This window comes from Anopheles nili, chromosome 2 (genome assembly GCF_943737925.1).
Source record: "Anopheles nili chromosome 2, idAnoNiliSN_F5_01, whole genome shotgun sequence".
Lineage (NCBI taxonomy): Eukaryota > Metazoa > Arthropoda > Insecta > Diptera > Culicidae > Anopheles > Anopheles nili.
The window spans coordinates 22,283,553-22,300,073 of record NC_071291.1 but is presented as its reverse complement, the minus strand read 5'-3'; the positions used below and the strand labels follow the sequence as shown (position 1 = coordinate 22,300,073).

Below are 16,521 nucleotides of genomic sequence, written 5' to 3'. Positions count from 1 at the left end.
TTGGACGGTTCGACTTTCTTCCCGACCGCGACCGATGAAAGACATTCCGGCTGACGGCCAAAGGGCGGAAACAAATTGGCTATCGAGCAGCGCATCGATGTCGTCCTGATCGTCCTCGTGGCCATCGAGGTTGCATTGAGTAGCTTATCTAGCTTTGCTTTCCTTCTCGTACGGACGCCTGGACCGCCTGGCTGGAGGGTTGCTCAAACAGTTTCCCGGGCTCGGGGTTTCGCTTGGTAAGCCGATTCCGAGATTCCGGATGGTAGTGTACAATTATTTTTAATGTGTATCACAACCACTTTGGAGCAAATTCCATACATTTTGGTTTAACTTCAGCAAACCTTGCATGAAGTTGAAAGATCTTCAACTACTGATTAGCTTTTTTCCGCACCACCGTCAGCGTTTTCCAAGAAATTCCTAAAACCAGTCCACCAAATGCTCAACAGAGAAGCAACTGCAAAAAGCGTGGAAATTTTGAGGACCTCGCATTGCCTGCGGGAAAGCGTCAATTGTAAGACCTAGTGGCTGGACGGTGACGCGGGAAAGCGTAATTTATATCATCACACTTTCACGAAAACGTACCAGAACCGGCTAGGGAAGCCCAGCGTATTGGGAAAATCGTTCGAAATCGTTTTCTTTTCATGTCGCATTTAACGGGTGCGGAGAAATTCATTGCAAAAAAAAACCCCACCACTACTAGTGTCAATAAATTGAAGCGAGTCTCCGGGGGTGGGTATATGAAAAAAAGGCAACAGTGAGGCAAAATACATCAATATGTGGTTTCGCGCTACGAAACTGCGCGCCGTTGTGTTAGAAACTCGTCCTCGGAAGAAGCAACTCGGTCGGAGTGGGAAATGGAACGGTAATTGGGAAGGACTCTGGCGCCAGCTCTGGAGCCATTCAATGAATCATTTTGAATTTTCCACTCGGACAAAGCGCTCGCAACGGCGCGGAAAGGAAGACGCTTCTCATCCGATCGTTGGTCGAGTCCCCTTCGAGGCTGGAATACCAGCAACAAGTACGACCGGTGGACGGTTTGTTGGTTTCTTGGGTGCCTTTTAGGTCGGCGGGGCTTCGGGCCACGAGGAATGGGTGGCTTGGCTTTTGTGCGGCGTGCGATCAAAGGACACCAATGAAGTGCCACCCCAGGCTGTGCCTGATGCTTACCATTCCTTCGTCCTGCCGCAGCTGCCTGACGTGGGGCGCAATCGTCCGTGTACTCGGGACGGCAATTGAGAGCTTGTAATAATGTTCATTCAAGCCGCGATGATGAGGTTGTCCATTCTGAGCTGCTGGTGGTTGTGGGGAGGGGATTTGGGTTTTCTTTTTCGCTTGCACGGTAGGATGTTGGAAGGAATTTCCTCACGCGTCGATTTGTGACGATGTTCCCGTTGAGAGAAATTTTCCTTCAACCAGAAATCGTGCAACTTGTTGTAGTATTATAATGACCCAAAGAGATTTGACCTTTGTGGGGAAATCATTATTATTAGAACAGATGTCCTCGATTGAGGATTATTAGAAGATTGTGATGTATCTCTATGCAGTCCATGATCATCGGTTTTGGTTGCTTCAGAACTTGCTTCTTGCTAGTTTTTTTTTTGCAAAATCATTATAATGTGTATAGTAAATCTTTTTGATAATAAAAATAATTTATGTAAGACACTTCTATGTTTGATTGGAAGTTAAAGTGAAAGATCAGATAATTTGAAACAAATTTATGTAGCATTTGCTAATGACTATGCTTATACATATGCTCATTTGCTTGTACCTCGATGCATGTACCAAGTTGTGATAAAAACATAACCGTACATTTCAAACATTCCGTTTCGGAAGCTCAATTCCATACCGGTCGTTGCGCATTTTATTGTTGGCGCAACATCGCAATGGATTGGCTCCCTGGGAAACGGGATATGTCATACATTCAATTCTTCACTTTTACACATTCCTTACAGTTGTTGGTGATGTGTTAAGCAAAACGAACGCGCGCTGTTGCGTCCATAAAATCGAACGTCCCATTGTGAGGGGTCACATTTCGCACGGCCACCGATCCCGGGTTTGGCCATTGCAACGGTTCCAGACGAGGAAAATGGGCTTCTCGGGCACAACATAAAACTTTACTACTCGCTTGCGGCCCGATTCACTAGTTTCGGCATTATGCTTATGAGCAGAATATGTCAAGCGAAAAACGTCCCGTCTTTATAGCGCGGGATTGAACCGATAAAAGGCTCGCCAGCAGGCGCCACCGTTCAACTCTATCGTCGGTGGTGGATTAGGAGGATGATCGAGAAATAAAAATGTGCCGCCATCAGATAGGACGAAAGGAATTTTCCCTCCCTCACAAGCACGGACACACTCACAAGCGCACACAGCAACACAAGCCAGCCAGCTGGCCAGATAAGCGTATCCCCGGCGACATTTTTGCGCTGATCGTGGCGAATTCTTGTGCGATCGAGGCGAGGAAATATGGCGGGAGTGCGAGGACCATTTGATTGAATAAAAAGTGATTTAAACTTTTTCACCAAACCAACTTCCCGGCGTCGGCGGCAACAGCAGGCGAACCGTAAATGTGTGCCCGCCGGCTCTGCGGAGAGAACTCAAATCCGAGTTTCTTTATTGACTTCGTTATCACCGGCCGTCATCTTTTCTCGGTCCATAATGCCTGGCCAGCATCCCAGGATACGGCCCTCGAGACACGCGGCCGTATGATTTCGCATACTTCCATCAACTTGAAGGACGATTACGTCCCACAGCCACATGCAGCGGGCAGTTTTTGTGTGAGCGGAGCAGAAAAAAATGTCTTCACTTTTTTTTTGAAAATTCTTTGAAATTCGTCCCCCAAAAACTCTCCAACACGGCAGCCCTGCACTCAGCTCGGTAGTAAGTTTGCGGACTAATTTGATAAATATGATAAATGCCCCCGCTCACCGGTGACAGATTGTCCTTGCGGTGATTTAATTATGTTCGCTTCTGCCTGCTGGCCGAAGTGTCCCGAAACGGAAGCAACAAGAAACCATCCGTCCTGGGAAACTCGTACAAAAGGACCAGGCCTGGAGTCGGACTCGCAAGGAGGCCGGAGTTTATTAGCTGAACGACTTGACATTTTGCATACAAATTGCCGGCCAGTCGCCGGTGCGCTTCGGGTGAAAGAATTTCATCAAAAATCCCACGACCCTCGAAGGGCGATGGCAGACGTTCGCCAAGATGTCAGGATTATGTGGGAAAAAACGAACCCGCGAGCAGTGATGATTGTTCACGTTATGTCAATCAAATTATTCCATTATTTCCTCTGGCGTCGACCAAAGAGAACGAGAGAGAGAGAAAGAGAGAACGGAATTCATTTAACGTCCAATTTGGCAGATGGATTGATCGTTTTGATGCGCATCTTGCAGAGCCCCGTTCACGGGATGTATTCTGCTAACACCATCAATGTCATGTTCGGTTGATGCGATTTGTGCTTAAGATGGCGCGCGCTCGTTTAAAAGCTTTTCTATTAGCCTGGAGGAGCTTGAGAAAATTAGATTTAAATTCCGCGAGCGTTCGCTAGATTGAGGAAGCTACACCGCGGTTTTCTTTTGGTGCAGGTGGCAGTATCCTTGAATAAAGCACAAAAAAAATTCTCTTAACCACCTCTGGAAGGATTATTCATCGGCACGGATGCTGGCTCATGGGGAACTAATTCATCCCGGTTTATCTCGATGTTATGTCGTGTCGAAACCACCGATGCGAAAGGGCAATAAACGATCAATGTTCTGCTTGTTTGTCCCTCACAGCCGTCTTCCATGCTCGAACAGTACTTACTACTGCCGTTCCAATATTAATAATATGCATGCCGGTTCTGTAAAACATATCATAAAAACATACGACCACCCATAATGTGCGAGCATTCGCGCGACCGTGCCAAAGGGAATAAAAAAAACGGACCCTTTTCCGTGGCCACCAAAGTCGAATGGGCGATTTTCTTCACGGAGTTATTGTCCTCACACGCGCAAGTGCTTGTCATCGCCCATCAGCGCTATTGCAACCCCGGTGAAATATAGTCATACGACCAAAACCCCCCACGTACGCTTGCTCGCGGCCGGGAAACTCATACCGAACCGATTTTCCGAGGGAAAGCGGCATCGGTTTTCCTCGCGTGTGTGCGCCGAGGGATGATGGTCGATTTTTTTTACTGCTCCCGCGTAATGGCAAAGTTCGTTATTGTACCACTTAACGGGTGACTTATTGCTGCCGCTAAGCGCGACCGAGGGATGGGAGTAACGAACGCACGGGGCACCGGTTCCGTCTTTGCATGTCCTCCGTTCACCTCGAGAAACAGGACGACGAGCGGTCGGCGACGAGCTGTAAAGTTTACGAGCTTGATTTTATCGTGCAACAAATTTAAAATGAATAAAACCAAAAATACTGCCTCCCTTGCGCGTCGGACAACCCGTTTTGTTGGTGGGAAGGATTTTCATCCCTCCCGTGCTTGTTGCACAGACCACAGGTCAAAGTTCAAACGGTTTTCCGATAAGCGTCGTTCAAGGCGAATGTGAGCCTGTCTGTTTCGCGGAATGGTTTCGCGAATTGAATAAAAAAGGACAAAAACGATCCTTAAGCCGTTGTCAGCCTGTGGGCGAGTTCTCAGGACGCCTTCCAATCGCCTCGAACTAAGCTCCGATGAATAAAACGTGTAGCAGTATGGGCATTGTCACTCTCCCACAGACAGCACCTGCAAAATCCTTCACTTCAGCGCCAGATGGTTGGGCGTTTGTGAGACAAAAATTCGCCACTCACGTTTAAGCCGGCCTAATGCTGTCACACAATAGCGTGGAGTGGTGCTAAATCGTTACAAGCAACGCTCAGGAGAAGGAGACGACCCGGGCCTTCGAGACGAAAGCGAGAAAACCCGGAAGGAAGCAAATAAACCTGCCAACACATTGTTCGCACCCATGTTACCTCCCATTCATGCGGGAAGACATCATAGCACCCTTCAAGGATGCTCGGCCCCACCCTTCGAATCTGTTTCGTATCTGGCTTTGTTCTCGATGGCGCCGTCGTCGTCCTTGTCGCGTTTCTTGTCGTTCCCGGAGGGATGGCTTTCTTTTCGCCCTAACAACGCCGCCTCCATTCGGTGTGGCACACGCGGCTGCACAATACTTCTTTGCAACCGCACAGGACGATGGCTGGGCCGATCCTTTTTTGACCCTCAGCCCCGAAAGGGGTGATGAACGGGCGATAGCGCGATGAAAGAATGAGTTATATGACAGGACAACACGCCGGGAATGCCCTGGGTCGCAGAATAACCAGCCGGATCGCGATCCTGTGTGACTTTATTCCAATGGGTCTCGAGCCTGTTGTCTTTGATTTTCATTTGATTTTTTTTTGCTACAAAAGAGGGCTTCATTACAAGAGATTCGGGGGAATTTCCCTCTAAAGGGTGGCATTTTCCTCGACAGAAAGGCACCCTCATCTGAGGCATATTTCTTGGCCCATTAGTTTTGATTAGATTGAAAAAAAAACTACATATATCAGCGAGAGGTGAAGAATTTATGGTGCTATTAAATTTGAGTTTGTATCTCTCGTTGATTTATGAAATGAAAATTTCTCGAAAAAATATGAAAGAACAGATTTTGCCAGGAATAATAAATGGGCAACATATTTGATGTGCATTTTAATCAATCTCTTTTTCTTCAACCCTTTTTCGCTCTCTCTTTCCGTGGAATTTGCACGATTAATAGGAAACCTGTTGCATGGTCGATGCATTTATTACGTGTGCGAAAAACTATGAACCGCTACCACATGCCGACATTCTGTGGGAAAATTCGCTCGCTAGGGCAAGCGGGATGCCCGATGGCATAAAACAAACAACGAACGCGAAAGGGATGCCCGCTTTGAACGGAAGGGCAGTCGTTTGGGACGCGGCTATCGAGCAAAAACAATCTGTAAACAAACACTTGTTTTGTTGCCATGTCGTACGTCTTCCATGGTTTACTTATGCCTTCTTTTTATTTTTCTCGCCCATTCCGCGCGCTTCCTATCAGATCTGATGAATGGCGGCGAACTGGGCGACGCAACAAGTAGCGTCAACCGCTGGACGAACACACCACCAGCTGAAGGGATGGAGTGGAAAAGGATTTTATTTTATGAACAAACAAAACACGAACACGGAATCAGACCCCTTGGACGGTTGAGAGCTGTAGCCCAGGGAATGGGTTAATTTTTACCGCAAAAGAAAGAAAAAATGCACCCTTGCAAAACCAACCGAAAAGAGTTTCCTAGTATTAATACGAGAAAATTGTAGGAATTATTTTTGAGCTTGACGTTGATAAGGATATTCCCACGGAATGAGGTTATCAGTCCAGGGCAGCAAAATGCCAAAAATAATGTATTTATAAATTAACATCAAATATTCAAAAAATCTGCCATGATCGCTGATTTGATTTGTGCATATTTAGTAGAGTACTTTTAGAGCGGTGTTTTGGTGGATAACTTTGTTGATCGACTTTTACCGAGCACTCCCTATTATAGGATTCTAGAATTTCAGATAATTGGATCGCCTAGCAAGTAAGCTACCATTTGCCTAACATCGGCTCGAAATAAATCCGTAATTGAGGGACTGTTGAAAACAAAACCGAACGAAACGAAAAAAGGTTCCCATAGAAGCATTTAGCATACACACGCGTGGTTGGGCCGTTAAAAATAAGCCGAATATGGCCCGCCTCGAAAAGCTGCAGTTTAATTAAAATATCAAAGCGCTCTGCTAACGTGCGCAGTGCTTCGGGACAAGAAGCACCTGAAGCGACACTCGAGCGTAATTGAGTCTTTTTTAATTAATCTCTTTAGCACATCAGAAGGCGGAAATCTTAGCCGGCACACCGTGGGCTTCGTAAAAATAGCGTCGTGCGCTAATGTGCCGCCGGAATCGAGACCTGGGGGTGTCCACATTAGGCGTGCGAATCGAAGCACCGAACCGTTCTGCTTTCAAAGCAAACCACCGACCCACAGAGGAGAAGCCTACTACCGAGCAATAATCCGCCGGGTTGCCTCACAGGATGCTGCGGGCCGTGTAATTTGCTCTGGTTGGGGTGTTAGCGGAAAAGAAAATGAGCTCAAAAAAGCAACGCGTGCTGGCAAAAGGTGAAGAATAATCACAACCAGTGACTGGAGGGATGCTACGTAGAAGGAGATTATTTGACAACGAAAAAAATACACACAGCCAAAAACAGATACGAACACATGCAGCACACCGCGGGCAAGGATCCTTGCAGCACCCTTCGACCGGCAGGAGCTAAAACACTCCTCCCGAGCGTCCTCATCCCGCAGGACGATGGTTGAATGATGCTCTTCACACTGAGGAGACTTCGCGGAAGCAGAGCAAACCGGAAAACACTTGCAAATTCAATTGGCTTCACATTCCGCCAACAAACGTAGTGCGGGGCACTCAGCGTTTCCAGTTCATACATTTGCGATTGGGAACGCGTAATTGGCAGGATAAACGTATCACCACTTTTCCTTGTAGCAATATTTCTTTAAGAATACGATGCAATTGAATGACCTTCGCAAGATGTCATTTGAAGTTATTTGAATGAAATTATGAAGAAGATTATTAACATATATAAGTAGAAACATTATCGTCCATAAAGCCATTAATATGCAATTGCTTAAAGGAATGAAACAAACTGCTGTTGATATACTCAGGTCAATGCTCTATTACAAGTTACAAGATTCTAAGCGGCTCCAATATGAGTTCCATTATAAGCGAATTTAGAAACGAATACACTTTTTCGATATCTAAATGATCAATATAAGCAAAAATGCCACAGATCAATATTGAAATTCTTATAAGCCGTTACAGCATAACGCTATATCTTGTAAATCACGGTCGGCTTCATTCATTCTTCGACCACAATCGTCGTTGAAAATGATCTTTTTTCTTGTGCAGTTTTCGGATATGAGACTTCCCTATAAAATTCACAACCGCCCCAGTATCGGGCAAAGAATATTCATTCTATGTGGCGAGCTATATGACGCAAATTTCCCGGAAAAACCACACCCACCATCATTCATCTCGAGAAGCAACTCCAGCACTGCGTGGCTCTCAACAACGGCGACTTCGTTCTCTCTCTTACTCTGATCAAATCTGGTGGCGCGCTACTTGATGAAACATAATTTCTTGCATAATTTATACTAATCGCCAATCCGGATCCTTCCACTTCGCTACTCATGCCAAACACTGCCGAGAAGATCAATCAACGCAGCGGGCAGATTTTTTTCCCCTTCGGTACCGCGTCATTCCATTTCATGCCACCGGCTTTCCACCGATTTTCCACCGGGTGTGGTAATGAGATGCCGACCGGGATGACTTGCCGACGAGGCACCATGAAGTCGGCAGGCGCGTTTTAGCTTTTGGCAGCTTGCTTCGCAGGAAAGTTGGCCGCCATTTCCGGGCAAGACGTTGCATCGTCCTGCTGCGGTACCGCACGACTGGAGCGCCTCGACGCCCTCGAAGGGCATTCGATCATCTCGCTCGTGGGGCGGTCGATGGTTTGTGTTGCTTGCCAACACATAATTAAGGCCAGGTTCCGTTCCCGTGGCTCGACGGCGTGACCATCGACGACTCGAGACGGCCTACGCGCCCTGCTGTCCGGAAGAAATGGAGCGTTGATGAGAAAATCAACCTCAAGCGCCACGTGAAGACTGCCACGAGCACAACGACGGTGGTTCGGAAACGATTTCCATTTCCAGCGGTTACGGGACGTGATGTAAAACGCAACACACGCACCACGTCGACCGAAAAACAAAGCTGGAAAATCCGGAACCCGGGTGGACGATGGCCCAAAGCAAATTAATTCCACGTAGTGCCGAGGCTTGGTAGGTGTTGGCAGCCGAGGATACCGCTCAAGCAACTCGTCACATCGTCAAGCAAGCCACGTGCGTCACCACGGAGTTAAACCTGGTCGGTTCTTAGCGATGGATTCAAGTGTCCTATAGGGATGCTGCAGAAACCACTTTGCAGTGCAATTCCAAGGCGGCAGTATAAACCACAACCTGAGCTGGTTCGAGACAGTCACCCGGTCAGACAGCGCCACCCCAAAGATTGGACCGAAAACTACCCTCCCGACGCCAGAAAGTCAATCAGCAAATTATGCCCAACTTTTACCTTACCCTGTGTGCGGGCTCTGGTTCGGGGAGGGATAGTTGGGCTTATGATTCGGGTCGCGCAGGGTCGTCTCTACAGAAAAAAAACCCCATCATACAAACGCAACAACTCACAGAAGCGAACTTTTTCACCACTTCTTTCTGACAGTTTTACTGCCCCGCAGGGCAATGGAGCCAGCAGTGGCGGAGGGCAGCAAGGACGAAACCACTGCATCATTCTCCAACAAGTAGGACACGCTAAACTTTTACGTCCATGATTTCTCGTGCACCCTCTAGTCTGGTCCGACCCTTCATCAGTGCGGTCGTCGATCCGATGAAGAGGTGGGGTTTTTTTTTGCTCCTTCACATACCCACCCTTCCTGTACGGGGTGGACATCTTGTATGCAATGTTGTTTGAAGGGGATCAACCAGGCGGAGAAGCTGTCACGTGACGGCGTGTGCATAACTTTTATAACTCGAGCACACTTTTCACCGAGGCGTGTTCTTTATCGCCTATTGGTGGTGTGGCAGGTTAATCAGGATCAGGTCCCGATATCACCATCGTCGTAAAGCGACAACCACTCGCAAGGCTCAACTAAGCCCTGAAGTTGGAAGAAGCCGTATCTCATATCCCCGGCGAACAATGTGTGGAACTAAAACAAAACTACACCAACACCCTCTAGAAGGGTTTAATGGACCGCAGTCCTTCGAACGCATCCTTACCTCAATAGGCACACAAGCCCGTCGGGAAAGTGATCCTTGAAGCGTTTTGTGGTCTCGCCGCGCTGAATTAATGCACCCAAGATGGTGGAGTGACGCTCGTCCGGGCCGCGTACTGACCGTGGCTGTGTGCGGCTGTTTGTTGGTTCGGGGTCTGCGCCGTCATCGCACTGATTCCGGATGACGAGTCGGACGAGTTGGAATTATTCGGAGCCGCGTAGCTGTTGTGAATCGAGAGCGGCAGGTTCGAGAAGTCCAGCGATCCTTCCAGGCTTAGCTCGTGCTTCAGCACCTGCGATAAAGGAAGTGAGGACGTTAATATCGAAAGTGGTTTATTCGACTAGCCGCGAAGGTGGCACGTACCTCATCCACACATGGAAACGACGACTCCACGTTGATGTTGATATCATCGATGTTTGTTTGGCTGTTTAATGCTTCCATCACTTGGCCCATTAGCGTCTGCGGAGTCGGATCTAGATGGAGAGCGAACAATGAAAAGTACCGATTAGGTGAAACACTTGGACGACACGAGAGGCTTAGGATGCGAGTAACCAATGCACCAGTGACTGCTACTTACCTTGCTGCGGTGGTGGCGCTATCAAGCCGCAGATCATATTTGGCGTTAGTGGAGGACTAGACGAGGGCGTTCTTTGTATTACGCGAGATCCAATTAGCATTGCGTAGTCAGGTGATGGCTCACTGTGCGGATACGAGGGCGACATGCCGGTGCCGGACGCCGGTGAGATGCTCTATGCGGAAATGAGCAAACGAGAAACGTTTGATTAAACGCTCGTTAGCGGTTTTCATCTGAAACGTGCGCGGTGCAGGCGCACTAATATTGCCAGTTATTTTAACACATTAAGTCCAGCAGCTCTGTTTAGCCAGCAGTTGGATAAATAGCGGCTTTCGCAGTTGTAATATGGCTGTTTTCACACCCACCAGAGACTATTTGATGGGTGCTTCGAAATTGTGTTGGCGTATGAATACGAGAAACCATTTGAGCAAACTATCTCAAGGTGAAGATGTACCTCACGAATCGTTCAAAATATCAATGGTCATTGGGAACATTGATGGAGCACTACTTACCGTAATGCTAATGTTTTTGATATGTTTTAATCAGGAGTTGGAAATACTGTTTGTTTACTTTTCTTCGAAACATTGTCCAAAGGCGTTATGTGGAAAATCATTTAAAATTAAATCTTTTACGGCATTCTTTAACTAAGAGATTATTTGCAACCTTCTGATTGACAATATTACTGATATACAAAGTGCAGTTTATCACATATCCCAAAAAGACTTAAAATTGATCTTTAAATACTATGTTGATTCAACATTTACGTGAAATGTAGTCTTTCGAACGAAATACACGCCATCTTATAGCACGATGTACTCTTTTTCTACACAGAAAAGATTTTCAAATAAACTCCTCGCAATAAAGACTGAATAAAGCATATTCGAGGCGTCCTGCAAACTGGACTATTTTTCCACAGCCAATCCAGCATCTTCCAACAAAGGAAACTGTGTAACCAAGGGCAACGCTCGCTTGGTGACGATGATAAAACGGCGAAGACTTAGCAATAGTCGCCTTTGCCGGACGTGGCACAGCAAGTGGCACCGGATTAGGGTTGTTTGTCGGGCGATTTGTCCGATGGCCATCAACATCAACTGGACACATCCTGCCCATCCCCTGCACAATGGGGCTGACGCATCCTTTTTCCCAACCTGCGGTCGGCTTACCTCGCGGGCGTTATTCTGTAGCATGCAGGTACAATGTTGTATGCGGTGAATCGGGCACTGATTCTGTTGCTGCGGGAGACCGTAGGACGGGGCGACCGAGGCCATCAGCGAGTACGGCTGGGGTGGCTGGTAGGGTGGCGGCGGCGGCTGATTGTGCATCGCCGCGGATTGCGCAAACCTGCTCCAGTAGTGCGGCCCGCAGGAGGTGAGAGAGAGAGGGAAAGCAGAGAAGAAGAAAAACGTCCCATTGATAATCGTGGCTTCTTCTGGGCAGGATCCACACTTCCGGGGTTGAAGGATGATGCAAAAGTGTCCCGGAAGGCGATCCAGCTCCCACAAAAGGGCGGCGATAAGACGTGCCAATGGTGCGCGATACTAAACGACATGCACTAGCATAGAAAGAAACGTGTGAAACATGCACGACGGTTGTTGCACGCCGAGAGGCTCAGCCTGCCATCCTTTCGTCCTTTCGATGAGAGCGTGGTCCGTGTCCTCGTGAGAGCGATTCCGGCGCGACCGGGACGCAATCCGGCGTGATCATGAGTGTGGAGATGGGAAGTGATGAATGGGGAGGGCGATTGGGAGCAGGATATGGGGGAAAAAGGATTGGTGCGAGCGAGTTTGCCGTGCGGTGACCATACTGACCCTTTGAAGAAATCGTTCTGCTGCAGCGTCAGCTCGTCAGCCAACGAACCGGCCAGCTGGTCCAGCGTGCCGATATCGAGCTCCAGCTCGTCCGGTTGCGGCTGGTCGGCGTTGTCGGCCAGGTCGGCCACATCCGGTGGGTATGTCCAGACGTTCTCGAGGCTCACGATCGACTGGATCGGGCTGAGCCGGCCACAAGAGCTCGCGTTCGAAGATGCCCGCTGGCGGAATTCGGGCGATAGCTGGAAGTTACTGCTGCAGGATTCCGGATATGGCATCGAGCAGGACCGCGAGTTTTTGGTTTTTTGTTTGGTTGCAGGTGTTCGATAGTTCGTGTACGTTGGGGATTGGTTAATTAATATGTCAAAGAAAAAAAAAACGACAAAAAGAGCAAAGAAAAACGGAAGGAAACATAAAATAAAATCGTAACGATACACAACGGAAAAGTGTATTACGGGTGACTTGAACTGGCGGAAAACGAGGACTCATTCTTCTAGACTTAAGCAGGCTCAATTGCAATACGATACCGAGAGGTGAAGAACTTGAAAAATGTCCAACTATGATGCTACCGCTCATCAATGCATATTAAATAGGGTGTAAATATAGAGCTAAAATGCTAGTCAAGAATAAAAATAGAGACACTACAAACAAATGAGCCCAAAACTCTACTAAACGAGCAGAAACGGATATAATTTAGACACGGAAAGCGAAACGTTTCTTGTACGAATTGGAATAGATAAAGATAAAAAACTGACTACTGTCGCGCCAGGATCCTTAATTAAGGCCCTGTTGCGAGCAAATCTACTAACTACACCGTGAACCAGCACGGAACAGAGTACCGAATGAAGCATCGAGAAATGTGGGAGCGAATCTACGACACCTAATCGGATGATCCCGATCCGATTCGGGTCAGCTTAGGGCCATACCTGTGCAGCGGGCTCTCCGGGAACAGGTCCAAACCTTCGCTAACACTGCTGCTCGGTGACGGAGTGGCATCGTTGAGGGCGTTGGCTGCGAATGGAACGGAAGAACGGAAATGGATGCTTAAAACTGGCCTTCCCAAACCCCTAAAAGGGACTACTGCACTACTCACTGGCCAGACCGAGGGCAGCCTGCTGCCGTATGGCTTCGACGCGCTTTTTCGCCCGGCCCCGGCGCTTCTCGTACTTGGACGTTTCCATCGAGGCGGCTCGCCGGCGCACGGACTTGCCCGGCTTGGCGTCCGGGTTCAGCATCCACCAGGACGACTTGCCCGTGCCTTCGTTCTGCACTCGCATGAAGCGATTGTGGAGCGATAAATTGTGTCGGATCGAATTCTGCGAAAGAGAGCAAACAGCGAGACGCATGGTGAGTGAGTAGGAATGCCCACGGCGATGGGATGGGTGATGGTGGGAAACAACGGAAATTAGACGCAAAGAATCGCACATACACGCGCGAACGGGAAAGCGGGCTTGATTTCGAAGAAAGAACCGCTCGAAGACGGTCGCGCCGAATCGGGCGCAGCAAAAAGACAACGAACGAAAATTTATTGCACCGTGGAAGGATATAAATTTTAGTCAAATAATTGATGGTCAAATGGCGCCTCGGTCACAGCGTCCAGTCGCGCTTGCACATACAAACACATGCACACTCTCGACGCCTGGAGCTCGCTCAATTACCGGAAACTTTTCGCCCGAACCGGAAGTGTGCTCTCCTTTCGGTGTCGGCGGGAAATTCTTGCGACCGGTCGGAAACGGTCCGGCAGCCGTAGGGTGCTCTAATTCCATCGACACCTCCTTTAGGCACCTCGGGACATGGCGTCTCGGGAAAAGAGCCGCTAAATTCGACTGCCACGGGTAGTGTACGGCCGCATAACTCAGCCCATGGGCGCATAAATCGTGCCGATGCTTCACAACGCGCGAGGTTCGAGTGGTTTCCCGGCCATGGTTTTCATTGAGCGGCACAGCAAATTGAATTGCTTGCTAAAGGAACAAGCGTTGCATTCGAATTGACGTCTGATTTCCTTTTTTCGTAGGGTTAAAAAAATGCTTTGGAGTAGCATTGTTGGCAGATATAAGCGAGTATTTTTTTTACTAATTGAACGATGAAAGTATGCAACATTGTATTGATATTTTCTTGATGATATATTTTAAGTCCTCAATATGTCAATGAAGAAAAAACATTGGCTGTAAAATTGCCAAACACATCATCCCACGTTGGGTGTGACAAATTGAAATGAATAAAAAATGGAGCTAACCAAGTTTCTTTTTCAAAGATTTTCACTTTCAAATGCGAACTTTTCAACCAACCCAGGACCTACTACGGTACTACTTTGTTTTGCGATAAATAATAAATTTTTCGTTCTCGCTATCGTCCCGCTACGAAGCTAATAAATTTTTCCCCCAATCGCTCCGAGCCCTTACCGCCGCTGTATCTTGTTTTGTATCAATCGATGTCTGTTTTAGCGTTATTAATTTTGAAACGTTCGGGAAAAGTTCGTCCGATGAGCGCGCGTCTTCGATGGTAGGACGAAAAGTGTTATCCGAAAAAAAAATGAGTCGAAGAAGAAAAAACACCCATTTTCCATCGCTTCCACGCAGGAGAGCAACCGACGAAAGGATACAGACATAGAACGTAGAGAAACGACCGAGCTGCTAATAGAAATATGTTGTATAATCGAAGGGATGGACGTTGTGCGATCCGCACTTTACACGAAAACTGTAACTTTCACCCCGTTCTGTCCCTGCACGGACGAAGGAAGCAGCTTGAAGGAAAAGAAGGAAAAAAATAATGGATGCAAAAGAAAATTGTTTGAAAAAGTCATCGCCGCTAAAATCCACCGACTCCATCGTCATTTTCGAGCAGGGCGACGATGACCACGGCGTGGAAGGATATGAATGAAAAAAAGATGGCATGGAAAATGCAAGGAACAGGGAAAGAGTACGCTAGAGCGAGACAGACAGATTTAAAATAAGACACGAGCAGAGAAAAATTGGAAAACTTGTAAACTACTCCGAAGAAAGCGATCCATCCGGCGGGATCGTGGCTTGACTTGCAGAAAGCTTTCAGAACAATTCTTTTCAATTATCAGCGAGGGCATTAATCAGACTATATTAAAAGTATATAACTTCATTAAATCGCGCTTTGATGCTGGTCGTCTCTCGCACCCACCGACTTGTCCCTGTCCGCCCGGAATTACACAAGCGTTAAAAGAATTCACTCGGAAAATCTCGCCAACACGCGGTAAGCGACGCAGAAAGCTTGCGACCGTATCGGGCTGATAAATTCTTTCACAAAACTCAGCGTGCTAGCAGTCGTTATCGTCCCACCCCAACACCATCCCAATCACCCGTGCTCGTCCTGAGGCAGGACCCGCTAAAGTGCCCGCTGATGCACGTTCTCGGGCAGAAAGCGAAAGATCGTTGCGGTGAGCCAAGGAAAACTCTAAGAAAAAGAAAAAACCCTCCGCGGGAACCAGTTCGATATGCTGACAGGACGTGAAAAGGAGTGGGAAAACGCCGAAACCCAAAAGGTTTCTCCGCCTCTAATCGAAAATGTGTCCCTTTTGGGCCCCGAGACGCTGCGACCAATCTTCGAGAATCCTTGCAGCAGCACATCCATCGACAAGGGAAAGTGGTCCCGAAGTTGGCTCCAACGATTGGCGCACTCGCATAGCTGCGATTATGCTTCCACCCACCCTTCTTTGTCTCTTTCTCTCTCTCATACAGGCACACCCGCACCAGACGACGGATCCGGCACCGGTACCTTTTGCGCCGTGTGGCGGTTCCGCTTTCGCGAAGGAACGGGTTAGCGATGGCGCCTTTTTGGCGCACCGTCTGATTTGAAGAAACCGGCCCGCCATCGGACGGCGCCTTTCTGCATGAAACTTTTTAATCGAACCCTTCCGAGAGGAAAGGGCAAACAGGAGCGGCCGAAAGTATGCTGTCGCCGTCGGCGTCACCCACCCGGCGTGTGTCTCGGTTCCTTGCGAAAGGAACGCATCTTAAAACGGGCTCAAACCGGCGTGGGAAGGATGCGAAGCGAAGCGACTACCAATGCATCGCGGCCTGTCGCTGTCCACAGGAATTAATTCCATTAGACGACCCCTGCCAGTCGCGAGGACACCCGCGAGATGGCAATAATTATTCCGTTAACAAGAAATTTTCCCGCCGTGTGGTCTTCCGGGTGGGAGGAATTTTTCACAAACTATTTCCCGCCCATCGGCCACCATGCACCGCCCAGTCGGCGACGCTCGTGAGTCTTTAATGAATATTAAGTACACCCGCAACTGGCAGCGAAAATCGTGAGCAAAAAAAGGCCCAA

General features: G+C 48.2%; 1 protein-coding gene across 1 annotated transcript in view; it reads right to left on the bottom strand.

Annotated features, from left to right (window-relative positions):
* Positions 1–9,907: 9,907 nt before the first annotated feature.
* Positions 9,908–16,521, bottom strand: part of LOC128720790 (forkhead box protein O) — a 33,067-nt gene continuing 26,453 nt past the window's right edge. Inside the window, exons 3-9 of the mRNA XM_053814485.1 lie at positions 13,313–13,535; positions 13,146–13,230; positions 12,220–12,474; positions 11,575–11,752; positions 10,415–10,586; positions 10,201–10,310; positions 9,908–10,129 (exon numbers count right to left, since the gene is read on the bottom strand). Of these exons, the coding sequence (XP_053670460.1) occupies positions 9,908–10,129; positions 10,201–10,310; positions 10,415–10,586; positions 11,575–11,752; positions 12,220–12,474; positions 13,146–13,230; positions 13,313–13,535 (1,245 nt within the window). The remainder of the gene's footprint in view (positions 10,130–10,200; positions 10,311–10,414; positions 10,587–11,574; positions 11,753–12,219; positions 12,475–13,145; positions 13,231–13,312; positions 13,536–16,521) is intronic.